The sequence below is a fragment of the Monodelphis domestica genome, chromosome 1 (assembly GCF_027887165.1).
Source record: "Monodelphis domestica isolate mMonDom1 chromosome 1, mMonDom1.pri, whole genome shotgun sequence".
In the NCBI taxonomy this organism is placed as follows: Eukaryota; Metazoa; Chordata; class Mammalia; order Didelphimorphia; family Didelphidae; genus Monodelphis; species Monodelphis domestica.
In genome coordinates this window covers 516,814,374-516,833,016 of record NC_077227.1, presented here as the reverse complement: position 1 = coordinate 516,833,016, position 18,643 = coordinate 516,814,374, and the positions used below count along the sequence as shown (strand labels likewise).

Below are 18,643 nucleotides of genomic sequence, written 5' to 3'. Positions count from 1 at the left end.
ATTTTTTTAATCCAACTCAGTCATCCAGTTTATAAGCCATACCCTTCAGTTATGGACTGGTTGAAAAAATAGAAATGAGGCCTTGATGTACTATAACCTTAACAGAAAGGTTCTTGGATATGAAAATTGTATATATTTTCTTTCTTTTTTTTTTAATGTATTGATTGGTTGTGCTGGGTTTTTTGTTTGTTTTGTTTTTTTTGTCTTTTGTTATATGGGATGGCTCTACAGGAAGAGAAATTTAGGCAACATAAAAACAAAAGTTATCAATAAAAATGTTATTTTTAAAGGATTGCTATCCATTGTCCTTTGGTTTTGCTGCTCCTTGATGTCATTTTCTAGTTATAGGGTTGAAGTAAATATTGTTGTTCTTGTGGTCTTGCTTTGTGGTTCCACATCATTTCATAGAGTTATTTGTATTCTTCATATTCATAATTTTTTAGGCTTATCTTTGTCCTTCCATGAAATCCATTAAAAGGTCCTACTTGGTGTACTTGAGTAATACTTCCTCTGATTCTTTTAATGTTTCATGGATACCAGTGTGTTACTTGTGTTGTGTTTTCTTTCACCAAATGACATATTTTTTTCTAATCATGTCTTTGAGGTTTTTTAAGCCTAAAACTTTTCATGTGGAGGCCATTATTCATGTGCTGCAACCTACTTAGATCTGGCATGTGTTTTTCAATTCACCTTTTGAGTCATCTACAATTTTTATTCTTTTAATATCATAGTATTTGTGATTTCAAAGCCACATTGTATCACCAAGAAAATATTGATGTTGTTGATGGGTTTTTATAATAGTTAGGGATTCCTGAAAGGATTGATTGCTTTTAAATATAATGGGTTTCCTCCTCTCCCAACTATACCATAGAATTCATAGATCAGAGTTAGAGAGGATATCAGAACTTAACTAGTATCTAAATAATAATCCTCTCTACAATATTTAGCCCTAATTTTTCTGCTAACCTTTAATGTTAGATCTTCAAGTACCTTTCAGATATCTTGAATTCAGCATGTCCAAAATGGAACTTTCCCCCTACATCTTTTCTGTCTTCCAAAGTTACCTTTTACTTTTGAGAGTACCACCACCCTCCTTGTCCCCCAGGCTCACAAACTAGGAATCATCCTTGATTATTCACTAACTCTCACACCCTGTATCCAGTATGTTGCCATGGTCTATTGAATTCAGCTTTGCAACATCTCTTGAATATGCCTCTTTTCTTTTTTAATTGAATTTTCTTTTTTAATTGTTTTCTGATATCCCCTTTTTTTCTATGACACTGCCACTACTTTTGTGTAGGCCCTCATCAACCTTATTACAGTTGGTGGCTCAGCCTGCCTCAACTCTCTTCCTGCTATAATCCACTCTTGTTTTCAATCACCAAAGTAATTTCCTAAAGTCCAACCAAATCTCCTGCCTACTCAATAAACTCATATGGCTCTCTTACACCTCCAGGATCAACTATAAAATTCTCAGTTTGGCATTCAAAGTCCTTCATAATATTCCCACCCGGCTTTCAGTCTTCTTTGACCTTCCAAACTGCCATGTACTCTCCTCTAAAGAGTGATACTGGCTTCTTGGCTACTCCAGGAACAAGACATTCCATCCTTGGATTCCAGGCATTTTCTCTGGCTGTCCTTTTTTTCCCTCCTGACTTGGCCTGACTTTCTTCAATTTTCACCTGAAATCCCACCTTTTACCAGGAATCCTTTCTTTCCCAGTATTTTTTAGTTCTAGTACCTTCAACTCTGTTAACTATCTTCTGTTTATCATGTACATAGTTTTTTGCTCATCTCCTACATTACACTGGAAACACTTTGAGGACAGGGATTGTCTTTTGCTTTTCTTTATATCCCCAGTGCTTAGCACAATGCCTGGCATATAGAGTATACACTTAATAAACGCTTATTGACTGATTATCCTTTTGGCTACTGTTGTTAGTTTATAAGTTGAAGTTCTTTCTCCAGGTATCTGTTCTCCCATTTTCCTCTTATTCTAGAAGGTAGGCGATTTTTCAAGCTTTTCCCCTCTCTGATGTAAAGTATGGGCAGGGAAATTAATGAATTGCTGGAAGAGCCCTTAGAGATCATCTAATTTCACCTCTCTAATTTTATAGATAAGAAAACTGAATTTTAAGGAGCTTTTGGCTTGTCTAAAGCCACATCACTAACAAGTGTTAAAGGCAACATTGAATTTGGTTCTTCCTATTGCTCAGCTACATTTGGTCCTGATCAGGACAGAGGTTGTTAGAATAATTCTAGGAATGTCCCTTTCCATGTTAAAAAGGGTTTTTATTTTATTAAAAAACAAGCTTCCAGACAAGAATAGCTTAATTTTACAACTGTAGATACACTGAACTTTGCTCTCATCTCAGTAGCCTCCCATTTGTTTTCCCTGCTTCAGTCTCTTCCACTGGGTAATACTCTTCACAGCTGCCAGAGTGATTGTCTTAAAAGTGCCTTTCTAGCCAAATCACCCTTCCTTCTCATTAAATTCCAATGGCTTCCCATTACCTCTAGGATAAACTATTAACTACTTTGTATGGCATTTAAAAACCCTTTACAACTTCTTCCTTCCTGACTTTCCAGGCTTCTTGAACTTAACTCACCATATATATTTCCATTGTCCAACTTAATTGCTATTTTCTTACACAATACTTAAGTCTCTTTATCTCTGTGCCTTTGTGCTAATTGTTCTCAATGCCTAGAATGTTCTTCCTCTTCATTTCCACCTCTTCTCTACGTTCCTTCAGAACTCAAGTGCCACATTCTCCAAGAATTCCTTTCTAAATTACCTTGTACTGAGGTGTTGTATATATTCCTTTTATTTTCATATAGGTGCATGTTGTCTTTCAAATAGAATGTAAACTCCTTGGAGGCAAATGCCTAATAAATACTCATCAATTGATTGGTAGAGTTCATATTCTTAAGAATTTTAGGGGAACAGATGGCTCTTTAATTATGTTGATGGTATGTGGCAGTCTCATCTCTCTTCCTGTTCTCTATTATCTGTTGTCCACAAGTCAATCCCTTTCTGTTCCTGTACACATGGAGAGATGTCCTATCAAAGAATTACATAAGCTCCTTGTCTTGGGACCTAACACCCTTTGGGTGTTCATGTATAATTTGTTAACGATATGACTGAATCTGAATCAGCTTCCTCATTGAAAAAATCCTATTCCTAGAAGTGGCCTATTTGGAATTTAGTTTGAATTTGGGGTCCTGCTAGGATGTTAGCAAAAACCTTCTCGGTTGTTACTTCCCCTTAAGTGGACAGTTGGTGTGAGGTTTATGTTCACCCTGTGTGACTGGATCATGTTCTTTGGGGGGCTAGGTTTTATCCTTATCTGAAAGAAGGCCCCTTATAATAGAACTCTATTTGTCCTTTGTATTTGGTGGGAATTTTCAGAGAAAGGTTAAGATATCGTCATTTCATCTTTAGAATGGGTAGGGTTACCTCCATATTCCTATTCCATTTTGGGATAGTTGCCATATCTACTTGTTCTAGGGGTGCCCCCTATACCTTTCCTCTGTACCTGCCACAGTTTCAGGCTAATGATGGAAAAGGTCTGCTTTGGTTTCAAAATTGAAATTCAAAAATTCAAAATTCTCCTTGGCTAAAGGAGTAGGGTTCATTTGAAAGCTTAATAGAATTTTTCCTTGGTCTTATAAAGCAGGGTGTGACTGTCTCTTGGACCTCCTAACCTCTTCAGAAATCTCCCTAGACTTTTCTGCTGTCACATTAACTCTCAGCTGTCAAGAGTGAAAATCCTATGGAGAAAAAAATCATATTTGTCATTTCACCACCAAAGCATAAGCTTTTCCATAACTAGCTGAAGTTCTTTCACTTTGTTTGGGGACTCAGGTTTTCCTTGCTGCAGCCCAGCAGTCTGGTAGGGGCAGATTTTCATCTTGTTCTAGAGAATAACTCTAAATAGAAATTAACTCAAATTCTCCTATCCCAGAACTCAGTCTGTGTTGCATTTTTTCCTTCCCTTTTTCCTCTTGAGTGCCTCTTCTGCACTTGTAGCATTCTTCATATCCTTCTGGCCCCTAGTATAGAAGTCACTGTATTCTAGCTAAAGAGCAGGGCTTGCTGTGGTTGTGATTACAGTAATCTTGTCCTGTAGAAAGAGAGAAATAAGTTGTAAATGCTCTGGGACTAAAGCATTCAATTTTGGTTTTAGTTTGCTAATAGTTGTAGCCACCACTTCTGTAATATCCAGATTTTCTCCCCTTCTTTAGCTGATTTCCTCAGCCATTCAGCAGAAAATCATATAATTCATCAGAGATGTTATTTCAGACTAAAGTGCAAGTACTATTATGTTGTCCTTGGGTGTTCCTTTTGGGAGTCATTTTCCTTGAAAGTTGCTTTCCTAGAGAAGTCTACCCTGATCAAAAAGCTCTTTATAGGCTGGTTCTATAAACAGAAGCTCAGGAAATTTTTGATCTTAACAGTTCCCTAGTCCAAGATTTCTGGCTCAGCTCCCTCTCAACTTTCAGCTGCCTGCGTTGGGTATGCTACATCAAGGGAAAACCAGGCTCTTTTTCCTATTTCTTGGCTTGGAAACTATCCATTTTTCCCCTTGGGGCTCTTGGCTTCCTTCTAAGGGAATAATACAGAATACTGGGAAGTCTCCCTAAAAATTTCTTTGAAAAAGATTCCCTTCTTTGACTTCCCTTTTTCTTTAACTCTAGCCAAGACACTTTTCACTAAATTCTCTTTTCTTTTCACTGTTCTAGGATTTCCAATTCTGACACTTTCTCCATTCTCTTGTATTCTTAGATCTGAATTGGACCTAATCTCTTATTTTCCATCTTAGAATTGACATCAGTTCCAAGGCAGTAAGGGCTAAGGCAACTGGGGTTAAATGTCTTTCTTGCCCAGGGTCACACAGCTAGGAAGTGTCTGAAACCAGATTTGAACCCAAGACCTCCCATCTCTGGGCCTGGCTTTCTATCTACTAAACCACCTAGCTGCTCCCTAATCTCGTTCTAATAATTTTCTTGCTATAAGCATCCTTGAGTTGAGTCTATTTGACCTAATACTCCCCTATATTCCTTGAAGTACAGTTATGGAACTCCTAACACCAATTAACTATTTGTGTTAAATTCATTTTGTTACTTGCACTGTCCTTTTCTCTACCAGAATCTACATTGGCCAAGAGGATTAGGCTTATCCTTGTAATTCCAGGGTCATTCTCCTATCCTTCATTGGAGCTTTCCAGTAATGGGATTGCCATTTTCAATAACAATTTGATTGAGGATCTTGACTTAATTTTTCATCCCATCACTTAAGCTATCTCATATAAAAGCTCCCTGACTTAGTCCCTAAAAGGAGTTGGTGTTGGGGGAAGCTAACTAGATCAGTAGTCCAAAGGGCAGGATTTTTTATAAGAGATCACTTGGTGACCTTGAAAAGATATTAAATTTCCTCCTCCCAATTATATATAAAGAACAGTTTCCAACATTTTTCAAAGAATAGTGAATGTCGCCTTCCTCTCTCCCCTATCCTTCTACCCTTCCTTGAGATGGTAAGCAATCTCATACAGATTTTACATGTGCAATCATATAAGATATTTTTTCAAATTAATCCTTTTGTGGAAGGAAACTCAAATAGAAAAAAGAATAAGAAAGTGGGGAAAAAAAGTCCAGATTCGGACTCAGTTCTTTTTCTCTGGAAGTAGATGGCATTTTTTAATCATGAGTCCTCTGGGATAGTTTTGGGTTATTTATTGCTGAGAATACTTGCTATTTAGTTTTTCATTGTAAAGTATTCCTGCCATTGTATAATGTTCCCCTGGTTCTGCTTATTTCACTCTGCTTCAATTCATGTAAGTCTTTCCAAAGTTTTCTGAGTTCCTTTTCCTCATTTCTTACAGCACAATATTATTTCATTACAATTGTATACTATAACTTACTTAGCCATTCCCCAATTGATGAGTATCCTCTCACTTCTTGGAAAGATTTTGGAAAGACTTTAAGGAGAATGGTGGGAGAAGGAGCCAAATTATACAGTTGCATGGAATGAAACAAATGGAGAAACATAACAAATGTAGAAACTTCTTTGAATAAGTTTGGCTTGAAAAAGAAAGAGAAGATTGCATCTTGAAGGATAAGCAGGGTTAAATTATCAGTGAGCATATTTGGATCCATCTCTTGACAAGACAGGGATGGCCAAAACCTCAGCAGTATACTTCTAAGAAGAATATAGTTACTAGAAATCTGAAGAGGAGAGCTTCTGTCAATTTCATGTTAACCTTTCTGGTCCTTGTCCAAATTCCTATTCATATAAAGTCTAGTCTCTTGCTTAAACGAAAGAGTCAAGAAGGACAATGAGATTATGAATAAGGGAACCTTGTAGGAAATCAGACTGTTAGGGACAGTGCTATAAGTAAAGCTAAAGGGGGCAATTGGGTGGCTCAGTGGACTGAGAGCCCGGCCTAGAGATGGGAGGTCCTAGGTTCAAATCTGGCATCAGACACTTCCTACCTGTATGACCCTGGGTAAGTCACTTAACCCCTATTGCATAGCCCTTACCACTCTTATGCCTTGGAGCCAATACACAGTATTGATTCTAAGATGGAACATAAGGATTGAATGAAAGAAAGAAATATATTAGAACTCTGGACTCAGGAGACCTGGGTTGTAACCTATCGCTTCCCCTTGCAATATATTTTAAACAAATCTTTTAGCTTTCCTGATCCTTAGTTTCCTTATTTATAAAGTGAAGTTTTGGATTGAAAAGTCTCTCAAGTTGCTTTTTTGGCTTAGGAAAGCTGCAGTGGAGCTAAGGGGATCTCATGGGAATTGCCACTTCTTGATAGAACTTTTTTCTTTGAATCCAATTTCAGAAGGATTAGTTTAGAAGCCCAGCAACAAGAGGTGGTTCTAACTGTTTACAAGACTGGAATATCCAAGAGTGAAGTAACTAGGCTGAGGCTGCCAACATAGTTTGGGAACCACCTAATTTTCTAAATTTCATTCATTTCCACCATTAAAAAAAAAAACAAACCTTACCCTATCTAGTCTTCCTATACTAGCCAGGGAAGGAATGGTTCATAAGATTGTGTCCTGAGTGAAATCTTCAAGACTTGAAGTGGCATAGGGAAGTTGAAGGAAAGTAACTTTTGCTCTGGGAGCACTACTCTGATTTTGTTCTTCTCTCAGGATGCTCACAACTGTATTCCTGAATTGGACAGTGAGACAGCCATGTTTTCAGTCTACGATGGACATGGAGGTAAGTACAGTTGGACAGATTGTGACATTCAGGGTTCTGGGACATCTTTTTATGTTAAGAATAGCTCGTGGAACTCTAAGCTTCTGAACCTTCAAATTGAGTAGTTCTATGTGCTTTTGTGGTACAGGAGCCCCAAACTCTTTGCTAAAGGCTCCCATCCACCTAAACATCCAGACCTATTCACTTTAGCAGCAGCTGTGTGTGTATTGTGTGTGTGCGCACACACGTGCACCTGCCTCTCATGGTCTGCCTAAGTTTATAGCCTCTTCAGCTGTCTTTAAATGTACTTTTCTTTCATGTGGAACTTAGCCTGTTGCTATTGCCTCCTCTTCCTAACAATGCTTTAATGATTCAGTATGCCATAAATTGACTTGACTTTTTTTAATTCAGGGGGCCTCTCCCCAAGTTATCTTATCTCTGAGCTGAGGCTTGGATATACCACAAGAAAAAAGGACAGTTCTTGTTTTATATAAATTCTCATTATGCAAATTGGACTTTATATAAAGAATTCTGAAAGAAATTTGCATTCTAAAAACTTAACATTATTTTACAGTATTCTGCTCCTGCCCCTTGCACCTCAGTAGCCAATGCCTCTCCCACTCCAGAAATAACACTTAAAGAAAAACCCTACAAGTTCAAAAGAATGCCAAGAGGGACCTTTGTCTTAGTTTGCCTACATGTGTCCAAGCCTCTGCATGTTTGTCTTCTGTCTGTCCACTTGGGTACCACGTGTCTATCCCTAGCCTTTGTATGTTGCCCATCTTCTCCTGTTTGTGTCTGTAACTGGCTGCCATGTATGTTTCTCCCCACTTGCCTTTTCCTCTCAGTTCTGGACAGGCTCCTATATGGCTGTACCTGGTCCCAATGTGCCTTTAAACCATATGCTAGTCTCCTTCCTCCCACCTTTCTCCACATCTGCAGGCAAATTAATATTACATAAAAATTGCTTTATATAATTTTATGTACTCTGTGAAATGGTCCACTTACACAAAGCAAAAACTGTCTGTATGTGGATATACCTCTAAAAGAGATGATAAAACAGGCTCTTTGAGTGATTTTTATCTTTCTTCTAGGGGAAGAAGTTGCACTGTACTGTGCTAAATATCTCCCTGATATCATCAAAGATCAGAAAGCATACAAAGAAGGAAAACTACAGAAGGTAAGAGCCCCAGTTGAATATTTAAGTGGCAAAGTAGATAGATAGAATATTGGGCCTGGAGTCAGAAAGACCCGAGATCCAACTCAGCCTCAGACATTTCCTAGCTATGTGACCCTGGGCATATTTAACATTTGTTTGCTTTAGTTTTCTCATCTATATAAAATAGTACTATTTAGAAATGTTAGAAATAGTATCTACCTCCCAGGGTTTTTGTGAGGATCAAATGAGGTTCCTAATAGGCACTAAATCAATACTAAATATCATTTTTATTTTTGCCTTTATAATCCAGGAATATTGAGCTGAGTAAGAAACTGGGGTTTGGACTCTGCAAGTTGCTTAACCTTTATCTCCCTTAGTTTATTCATCAGTAAAATGGAGATGATAATACTTACCTCCCTCAATTGTTATGAGAACCAGATGAGATATTTATAAAGATATTATAAATTAGCACAATACTTTGCACAGAATAAGTCCTTAATAAAGGTTGTTCCCTTCTCCTTATTCCTTATGACCTAGTTCTTTTTATTTTCTCTTCCAGATCTTTAGAATCTAGCTAGCCTCTTTATCCTTTGTTCAGGATCTTTTGCAAAGTTCTGAATTTAATTGTAGGGCCTTAATTCAGGTACTAGAGAATATAAAATGTCATACATCTATTTGAACTATATAGCATTGTAGGTAGGCATTTCCTTTAGGCCAGCAGTTTTGAAATTGTCATCCCAGAACCCCAAGGTGTTCCTAAGTCCCTTTTCATAATAACACTAAGGTGCTATTTGCTTATAAAAACATTTTCTTCCTTTTCTAACTACATATCTGTGTGATTTTCTTCATATATTTCAACCAAAACAACATATTGCAACAATTGAAAATAGAAGTAAATATGAGAATCCAGCTGTCTTTTACTAAGCCAGACATTAAAGAGATCTACCAAAATATGTAAAACAATGACATTTTCTTACTGATTTTTTGGGGGAAATTTTCCATAAAAATATTGCTTGTATTAATATGTAATGAGTTTATTTTTAATATCAGTTTTAATTTGTTATATATATATGTATATATGTGTATAAAATATTGATAGATGATATAACCTGCATTTTAAAAAAGTTCTTTGGAATCCTCAATTTTTAAGAGTGTAAAGACATTCTGAGACCAAAAAGTTTGAGAACCTATTTAAATCTCCTGTATTTTTCATATTACTCTGCTTAAATTCAGGCTTTGGAAGATGCCTTCTTAGCTATTGATGCCAAACTGACCACAGAAGAGGTCATTAAAGAGCTGGCCCAGATTGCAGGAAGGCCTCCTGAGGATGAGGATGAAAAGGAAAAGGTGGCTGATGAGGATGATGGTGAGTACAATTTGATGGTGCCATTTATTTCAAAAGGCAACATCAAAAGTGCTAGTAAAAGCTCCTTGAGGTTGGCTTCCTTAGGACTGAGAGTCTTTACTATTCACTATGGTGTGCCATTTATGGGCTAGGGCAGCACTCTTTTGTGGCCCTTGGACTCTTCTGGGATTCCTTATTAAGCTGTAACAGTTAAGAATCAAATTAGCCCAGCATGTGAAGAATGTTTTCCAAGGATGGAGCAGTATCTTAGTTTTCTGAGCTCTTCATGATTTTTCTGTCAGATTAGGTTTTGTAAATAAAATTGAAAGGAAGATTTGAGGGTATAATAGATTGATGATGGATGGGGTGTAAAAAGCCAGCCTTGAATGCCTTTCCCAAGTAGTATATAGGAAAAGGGGATCCCATTGCTACCAAATAATGAGAGGGGCCTTAAACATACTGTTGAGATAATAATTGAATCTTAAGCTGTAGGACTGTTGAATGAGGGTTAGGGAATGATTTCATAAGGAAAGAGGCATAACAAGGCTCTGATTTAGCCTGTTTCCTACAGTGGACAATGAGGAAGCAGCCCTGCTTCATGAAGAGGCCACCATGACCATTGAGGAACTTCTAACACGCTACGGGCAGAACTGTCACAAGGGCCCTCCCCACATCAAGGCTGGGGCTGGGTTGGGTGAGGAACCAGGGTCCCAGGGCCTCAATGGGGAGGCAGGGCCTGAGGAGCCATCAGGGGAATCCTCTGTGGAGGAGAATGGCCCCATAGCTGAGACCCACACAGACCTTTCCTCCACCTTGGAACGTGGGACTGAGGCAGTCCAGGGCGATGAGCCTATCACCCCCACTGGAGAGGCTGGCCCCTCCTGCTCTTCCACCCCCGCCAAGCCACCTCGAGCTGCTAAGTCCAAGTTCTTTGAGGACAGTGAGGATGAGTCAGATGAGGCAGAGGAGGAAGAGGAAGACAGTGAGGTAAGGGCCTGTGAGGGCCAACAGGTGCTCTACTTGCACAGAGGGACTGTCTTGTCCCCACCCCGTTTTTTTCAAACTTTCCCTCCCATCCTCCCCACTCCCCTAAAGGTTTAGCCTCCTTGAGCCTAATATCGCCACCATCACAATTACCTTCAACTCTCTTCCTGGGTGGAGGCAATAAGAGATAGACCCAGTCTTGGCCCTCAGAAGCCCAACCATCTCCCAAAGAAGAAACGAGAAGGTAGATGATAATTGGGATATTAGGGCATTTCCTTCTCCTTGGAGAGGGTGTTTTAGCTGTGTTTTGGGGAGGTGACTGACTGTAGGACCTTTTGCTGACATCTCTGGCTTTCCCTGGGGTTTGTTTCCCTGCTAATGATAACTAAACCCAGTTCAGGTATCTGATGCCCATCCCACCCTGAAATTTTCCCACTCCCATCTTATAAGTTGCAGTTTTTAGGGGTTGGAGAGAGTGTGACTAGGTAGGATTTGATGGTGGTAGATGGGTGGGCTTCAGGGTAGAGAAGGTTCAGCCTCATTTCAGCAGTGTGGCATCATCCCTGTGGCAGGAGTGCAGTGAAGATGAAGATGGCTACAGCAGTGAGGAAGCAAATGAGGATGATGAAGATGACACAGAGGAAGCAGAAGAGGAGGAAGAGGAAGAAGAAGAGGAAGAAGAGATGATGTTGCCTGGGATGGAGGGCAAAGAGGAGGTGTGTAGTGAAAGCAGAGGCATGTGGGTAAAGCTTTGATTTTGGGGATAGGGATCACATCTGTATCTTGGCATGAAAGCCTTGGCCACAAGGTCTCTATTGTTAGCCAAGTTGGGGTTGAAGAATCTTTTACCTTAATAGAGCAAAGTTGTAGATTGTTTTTTCCTGGATTTTTTCACCTAGCCTCCACTTATTAAATTTGTGGATACAGTTCTTGCACTTGGAGCCTCCACTATTCCCTTTGGCTGGGGATAAGAGGGTCAGGCTTGGGGAGGAACTATTTGGGTGAGTCAGTGATCACCGGGCCATGACAGTGGTCCTCATGGTATGTTTTCCATTTTTTTCTCACATAAAGCCTGGCTCAGACAGTGGCACAACAGCAGTGGTGGCTCTGATTCGGGGGAAGCAGCTGATTGTGGCAAATGCAGGAGACTCTCGATGTGTGGTATCTGAAGCTGGCAAAGCCCTTGATATGTCCTATGACCATAAACCTGAAGATGAACTGGAGCTAGCACGAATCAAAAACGCTGGTGGCAAGGTTACCATGGATGGTCGAGTCAATGGAGGCCTCAACCTTTCTAGAGCCATTGGTAAGCAACTCTGGGAGGGAATGCTGGGACTTCCACTCTTCCAAGACAATCTATGGTAACATCTGTATCATGCTTTTAATATTTGAAAACACTTTGTATGTAAAAATATGTACATAATTTTCTCCCCTTATGACCAAAAGGATATTACTACTCTAATTTTATAGATGACTATGAATGAAAGGTCAAATTACAGTTAAATGGCAGCTGGAGCTTGGTCTCCTGGTTCTTTACCCACTTCACTCCTGGTCTCTTCCCACTGTTCTTTATGACTTTACAAAACCTGAGAGTAGCAAGTACAAGTGCCTCAAATACAATTCCCTGTCCAGATAGCAATACTTAGGGCAATCCATTTTCCTACCAGGTGACCACTTCTATAAAAGAAATAAGAATCTGCCACCCGAGGAGCAAATGATCTCTGCACTGCCTGACATTAAGGTGCTAACCCTCAATGAAGACCATGACTTCATGGTCATCGCTTGTGATGGCATCTGGTAAGTAAGGGGTGGGAATTCCTTTTGCCATAGACCTTCCTTTAACTTTTTGCTCAGTGCCTAATGCTTCTATGCCACTGTGCCCGCAGTTTTATATTCCCTTAGCTGCTTTTTAGAGACTTTGAGAGTCAAAACCCCAAGTGTAAGGTCCCTAGCTGAGTTTTTTCTTCACTGGCTTGAGGGTAATATAACTGGACCTCCTCCATACTGTCAATAACTTCTACTCTTCTGGGCCTGGGTAGTTCTCTGACCGTAATGTTTGACCACAGGAATGTGATGAGCAGCCAGGAAGTGGTGGATTTTATCCAGGCCAAGATCAGCCAGAGAGATGAAAATGGGGAGCTTCGACTGCTCTCCTCCATCGTGGAAGAGGTGAGCTGAGCACCCTGGGAAGAAGTGGGAGGGCCCTCTAAATGTAATGGAAATTGGACCTCTTACAGCCTAAACCATGGAGTAATGCAAAACTTTTAAACCAGCCCAATGGAAGTTTTTCTTTACTATTGGAAGTTCTTAGTTGACCAGCAGGTGACAGCCTTTTCATGAAGCTTGAGGCACTCTTCCTCTACTCCTTTCAAACTTACTGAACAGGGCCAGCCCTATTATAAACTCAGGTTCAGCCCCTTGTCCCCACCTTGTGACTCAGGTAACCTGTTCTCCCTGCAGCTGTTGGATCAGTGCCTGGCACCTGACACTTCTGGGGATGGCACTGGGTGTGACAACATGACCTGCATAATCATCTGCTTCAAACCCCGAAGCACAGCAACACCCCAGCCTGAGAGTGGCAAGAGGAGACTAGAGGAGGTTGTGACCCCTGGAGCCGCTGGGGAGAACGGCAGCAGTGACAACAGCAAGAAAGCCAAACAGGAATAGCAACTATCTCCTCCCCTGCCCACCCAGACTGTTTTCTGAGCCCACCGGACTTAAGACTGAGTTTTGTCTTTTTCCTTTAGCCTTAGCAGTGGAAATGTGGTGTGCAGGGGGATCTGGGGTGGCTTTGCTTAGCCCATTCCAAAGAGGGCTCTCCCTCCACACAGCACACTGCAGGAGCCCCTTCTTTCTCCCCCAACTGGTCCCCTCACCGGGCAGTGGGAGAGGTAGAGCACGGCACCAGCTGGAGGCCTTGACCCTGTGCAAGTCACCATTAATGTGCCTGTGCTGATGTGTTGGAGGGAAGGACTGGTGGTTCTGGTTTTTACTCTGTGAACACTTTATTTAAGAACTTTTTTTTATTGGCGGCTCCCTGGTCCCTAGCCGCTTCCACCCACTCTGTTGTACACTTTCAATCAACACTTTTTCAGACTAAAGGCCAAAACCCAACTGTGCCCTGTGGTGTCCTTCTTTACTGTAACTACTCCCAAGTATACTCCTCTACAACCCAATTCAGCCAATATTGATTGTCCACCTTCCTTACCGACAAGGTGTGTCCCCAGTGGTATACCTGGTGAAGAGCTGGGGGGGGAGGGGTGTCACGAGGTAGGAGCAATGAAGAGAGCATTCTAGTGGCGCCAGGACTGCCTGAGCTCCACTTTGAAGAAGACTTTAAGGCCGATATTGGGAAGCATTGTTGGCACAGTTGATGGGTGTTCAAATGCGTGGTGGCACAAAGGAAAAGGACATTACATTGGGGAAGGGTGGAGTTGGCTGGGTTGGGGAGTGAAATGCACCATTGGCAATAATTTTATAAAGGCCCCAAAACCTAGCACAAGACCAGTGTGCAGCCGGCCTGGCTCCGAGGCCCGTGCCCCTCCATCTGCAGGTATGTGGGTGTGCCCAGGAATATGAGCAATTGAGGGCTCAAAGAATCTGGGTCACTACAAGGTCTGTGCGGGGCGGGGGTAGGGGGCATAGGACCAGGTTCCAAAGGCGCGAGGAGAGAAACGGTGGGTCTTGTGGAGATCCAGGCACGAGGACACCGGGCTCTGCTGCGGGTCGGACCAGAACGTGGGGAAGAAGGGAGAACTACGCCCGCGCTCGGGAATGGGGTGGGGCAGTAAGAGTGTTACTACCCACCTTCTATGGCCGAGGGGAACTAGGGCAGTTGGGCTCGAGGTAAGGGCGCCAGACTCTTAAAAGAAAGGGGGGGGGGGAGCACCGGAAATCCGACTGCTGATTGGTTTTCTTACGACCCCGTCACAATTACTTCCTGGTCGAGCAACTAAGCCACGGAAGTGACTGATTTTTCTGTTTCCTATGGACTACGAGTTCCGTGGAGCTTCGCGGCAACGGAAGCGGAAGCGAGTACGGAGGTACCAGCTGGTCTCCGAAAGGAGGGGGGTTGGGGGGCTCCATGAATGGAAGCGGCGGCGGCGGCAGCGGGAGCGGCCTGAGCTGGGCGCCGGGGCCAGGGCCGGGGGCTGCCCGGGGCCCGCGCCGCTGCATGGGGGCGGCCCGCGGGCCCTGAGCGGGAGTGAGGGCGGGCCGAGGCGGGCAGGCAGGGGCGGGGCGGCCTCGGGGCCGGAGGCGCGTCGGGCTGGAGCCGGTCACGATGCCCCGAAGGAAGCAAAGCCACCCACAGCCCGTGAAATGTGAGGGGGTCAGGGGTCAGGGGGGAAGGAGCGCAGGGGCGGGGGGAGGGGAGTTGGGGCGGGGCGGGGGAGGGGTCAGTCTTGGGGTGGGGGAGGGGTGGAGCGGGGGGGGGGGGTCGGAGACTGGGGGGAGGAGCACAGGGTGAGCCCCCAGAGTCCGGTGTGTAGTGGGCAGTGCGAGGGTCCGGCGGCTCAGGCTCCCACCCTCCCAGAGGAGCGGTCAGGGCACGGTGGCAGGCAGGGGCAGGTGCCCTTGCTCTGGGGTAAGGTGGGCAAGCCCCCTTCCCTGCTACCTCCCTGCCCCTGAGACAGAGCCGGCAAGCTTTGTGTCTCTCCGTAGTGGACACGGAAGACCCCCTGGAGGAGGGGCCGGGAGCCCTGGTGTTGGAGAGTGACTTGCTGCTAGGCCAAGATCTGGAGTTTGAGGAGGAAGAGGAAGAGGAAGAGGAGGAGGAGGAAGAAGAAGAAGAAGGTGACGGCAGCAGCGACCAGCTCATGGGCTTTGAGAGGGACTCGGAAGGTGGGTTTAAGGGGTGCTCAGCCATCTCTTTCGGGTAGGGTTTCGTGGATCAGAGCTCTGCTGACCAGGAATGGACAAGTTTAGACCGAGGTTTAATCCAGAGAGCAGAAAAGGAAATCTTGTCCTGGTCCAGAACTGAATTAGGCCAAATTTTTTTTTTTACTTTATCTACTACTTGCAAAACCCTGACCACGTTCAGTCTGTTCCTGTGTCTTTCTTTGCATCTAGTCTTGGCTGTTATCAGGTCCCCAGCTTGGGATGCCAGTGGCCTGAAAGCCTGATCCTAAGGATTGGCACCTCTAGTACCACTTTCAGCTGGCCAGTTTTGACCACTCACACCTTTCTTGATCCTGACCTTCCAAGTCTAGACCTGCTATCCTTCTTGCCCTTTAGACATTTTTTCATTTTTCCTCCCCAATTTTATAACCCTTCTGTTTATAGCCCTACTTCTTTCTCAGAGGTATGATGAAAATGAAGGCATCACTGTGGTACAGTTCTGTGCACGTGGAAGGTGGTCCATTTCTCGTTTTCATTGCAGTTGTTAACCATCCTGAAACTTGCTTTAAGTTGTATGCTAGGACTTTGAAGTGCAGTGGAACTCCTCATAGATCCAAACTGTGAGCCTAGCTCTATGGCTCAGGATCCAACTTATTATATCCATGATTCATCCTTCAGGTCATGGTCCTTTTTTTTTTTTTACTCCTCCTAGATCCTTATCTTAAGCATTTGTAGGCATCTAATCACATTTTGGATTTGTTCTCTCTGTACATTTCCCCTCCCCACCATGTTTTTGTGATATTGTTTAAAGGATCAAACAGTCATCAAGCTGTTGTCATTTTGTCAATCTAGCAATCGCTGACAAAGTTTGGTTTCTGCTCCAGAAAGGGGGCTTCTCATTTACCTGCCCAATATCCACTGACACTGCACTTAATTCTAGAGGAAATTCAAAAGGGGTACCATAGGATAGATAATAGTGGATATCTTCCCTGCTCCCCCTTCCCCCCCCCCAATAGATGAAATGAGTCGTTATGTCAAAGGAGGAAATAAAGGTGAGTTCTCCTGGATGATGATCGGGAAACTGAAAATTAGGGGATAGGCCTACCACGACCCACTTTTGACATCCCCTCCTGTGTCTGTCTTGCCAGGAGACTCTCTAGGGGCCCGGCCAGGGCTGCCCTATGGACTGAGTGACGACGAATCTGGGGGCGGCCGGGCGCTGAGCGCAGAGAGTGAGGTTGAGGAACCAGCCAGGGGCCAAGGGGAGGCTGGGGGTGAGAGGCCAGGCCCAGCTTGCCAACTCTGTGGGGGGCCTGCTTGTGAAGGACCATGCTGTGGGGCAGGAGGACCAGGTGGGGGACCACCACTTCCCCCTCGGCTGCTGTACTCGTGCCGGCTTTGCGCCTTTGTGTCCCACTACTCTAGCCATTTGAAGCGGCACATGCAAACCCACAGCGGGGAAAAACCATTCCGCTGTGGCCGCTGCCCCTATGCCTCTGCCCAGCTTGTCAATCTGACACGCCACACCCGCACCCACACCGGTGAGAAGCCGTACCGCTGTCCCCATTGCCCCTTTGCCTGCAGCAGCCTGGGCAACCTGAGGCGCCATCAGCGCACCCACACAGGCCCCCCTGGCCCTCCCTGCCCGACCTGCGGCTTCCGATGTTGTGCCCCAAGACCCCCCAGGCCTCCCAGCCCCACGGAGCAGGAGGGGGCAGTGCCGAATCGACCAGAAGGTAATGGGCCAGTAGGGAGGGCGGCTCAGGGACCAAGAAACTTGGGACAGAAGGGTGAGTGGTCCTTTAGTACCTGGAGTCACAGCCCACGTTCTGACCTTTTCCCCACAGATGCTGTGCTCCTTCCAGATTTGAGCCTCCATGTGCCGCCAGGTGGTGCCAGCTTCCTGCCAGACTGCGGGCAGCTGCGGGGAGAGGGGGAGGGGCTGAGAGGTACTGGACCAGAGCCACTGCCTGAGCTGCTGTTCCCTTGGGCCTGTCGAGGCTGTGGGCAAGAGTTGGAGGAAGGGGAAGGTGAGGGAAGCCGCCTGGGTGCCGCCATGTGTGGGCGCTGCATGCGGGGAGAAGCCGGAGGGGGAGGCAGCGGGGGCCCCCGTGGTCCTGGAGATAAGGGCTTTGCCTGCAGTCTCTGCCCCTTTGCTACTCACTACCCCAACCACCTAGCCCGGCACATGAAGACACACAGTGGCGAGAAGCCATTCCGCTGTGCCCGCTGCCCCTATGCCTCAGCCCACCTGGACAACCTGAAGCGGCACCAGCGAGTACACACGGGGGAGAAGCCCTACAAGTGCCCCCTATGCCCTTATGCCTGTGGCAACCTGGCCAACCTCAAACGCCATGGTCGAATCCACTCGGGCGACAAGCCCTTCCGCTGCAGTCTCTGCAACTACAGCTGTAATCAGAGCATGAACCTGAAGCGCCACATGCTCAGGCACACAGGAGAGAAGCCCTTCCGGTGTGGGACCTGCGCCTATACCACAGGCCACTGGGACAACTACAAGCGCCATCAGAAGGTGCACGGCCATGGAGGGGCCGGAGGGCCTGCCTCAGAAGGGTGGGCACCCACCCACAGCACATCCTCTGCCCTCAGTCCTCATGGCCCCACATCTCTGAGCACCACCAGTGGCAGGGGGCTCCACACGGACTCACCCTGAACCAGGTCCCCTCTCCAACACTGGACTCCAAACGGACCAGCTCTACACAGACTGAGGCTGAGACCTGCCCCCCTTTTTTCTTCTTCCTCTCCCCCCCGCTGGCCAGGGGTTCCATACAGACTAATCCAGACCCTTACATGGACCAGCCCAGAATCCCATGGAGGGGGGGAACCCTGCCATGGACCAGGAGGCCTTGCCTTCAACACTCCTTGAGTGCAGTGGAGAGGGCCCTCTCCTCACCACCTCTGTCAGCCTAGGGGCTGTCAAGGGAATGGCTGGGGGAACGCCCAGCTCCCACCTCTTTATTTAACTTATTTCAGTGCTTTATAATAAAGGAAACACTAACGGAGCTGTGTCTGCTGTGGTAGCAGAACTGGGCACAGAGAGCTCCTCTGGTGAAAGCAGGGGCAAGTGAGAGGGGAATGC

The 18,643-nt window shown here is 44.8% G+C and overlaps 2 protein-coding genes and 1 long non-coding RNA gene across 6 annotated transcripts in view; 2 read left to right on the top strand and 1 right to left on the bottom strand.

Annotated features, from left to right (window-relative positions):
- PPM1G (protein phosphatase, Mg2+/Mn2+ dependent 1G) overlaps positions 1–13,821 on the top strand; it is a 36,905-nt gene extending 23,084 nt beyond the window's left edge. For both annotated transcript variants that reach the window (XM_001371134.5, XM_056813194.1), the window contains exons 2-10: positions 7,171–7,240; positions 8,314–8,399; positions 9,612–9,744; positions 10,295–10,710; positions 11,280–11,423; positions 11,779–12,013; positions 12,375–12,504; positions 12,774–12,876; positions 13,168–13,821. In XM_001371134.5, coding sequence (XP_001371171.1) covers positions 7,171–7,240; positions 8,314–8,399; positions 9,612–9,744; positions 10,295–10,710; positions 11,280–11,423; positions 11,779–12,013; positions 12,375–12,504; positions 12,774–12,876; positions 13,168–13,374 — 1,524 coding nt within the window. In that variant the 3' untranslated portion in view covers positions 13,375–13,821. The remainder of the gene's footprint in view (positions 1–7,170; positions 7,241–8,313; positions 8,400–9,611; positions 9,745–10,294; positions 10,711–11,279; positions 11,424–11,778; positions 12,014–12,374; positions 12,505–12,773; positions 12,877–13,167) is intronic.
- On the bottom strand, positions 3,614–14,034 carry LOC107649707 (uncharacterized). Its single transcript, XR_001623869.2, has 2 exons — positions 13,916–14,034; positions 3,614–4,124 (listed from the first exon to the last, which is right to left on the bottom strand). It is a non-coding gene; the product is annotated as an uncharacterized LOC107649707 (long non-coding RNA).
- A 578-nt stretch (positions 14,035–14,612) lies between these two features.
- On the top strand, positions 14,613–18,566 carry ZNF513 (zinc finger protein 513). 3 transcript variants are annotated; one of them, XM_056813195.1, is made up of 4 exons: positions 14,613–14,750; positions 15,370–15,549; positions 16,695–17,282; positions 17,394–18,566. In XM_056813195.1, exons 2-4 carry the CDS (start codon positions 15,525–15,527, stop codon positions 18,215–18,217), a joined length of 1,437 nt encoding a protein of 478 aa, XP_056669173.1. In that variant the 5' UTR covers positions 14,613–14,750; positions 15,370–15,524; the 3' UTR covers positions 18,218–18,566. The 3 variants fall into 3 exon arrangements, with proteins under 3 accessions (XP_056669173.1, XP_007476069.2, XP_007476070.2); XM_007476007.3 differs by lacking the exon at positions 14,613–14,750 and adding an exon at positions 14,818–15,029; XM_007476008.2 differs by lacking the exon at positions 14,613–14,750 and adding an exon at positions 15,147–15,292.
- Positions 18,567–18,643: the final 77 nt, after the last annotated feature.

Bases quoted from the DNA above. Each gene is read 5' to 3' on its own strand.
- ZNF513 (XM_007476007.3), top strand. From the start codon at position 14,990: ATGCCCCGAAGGAAGCAAAGCCACCCACAGCCCGTGAAAT. The intron at 15,030-15,369 runs GTGAGGGGGTCA...GTCTCTCCGTAG, and splicing joins CCACCCACAGCCCGTGAAAT to TGGACACGGAAGACCCCCTG. The intron at 17,283-17,393 runs GTAATGGGCCAG...TTTTCCCCACAG, and splicing joins AGTGCCGAATCGACCAGAAG to ATGCTGTGCTCCTTCCAGAT.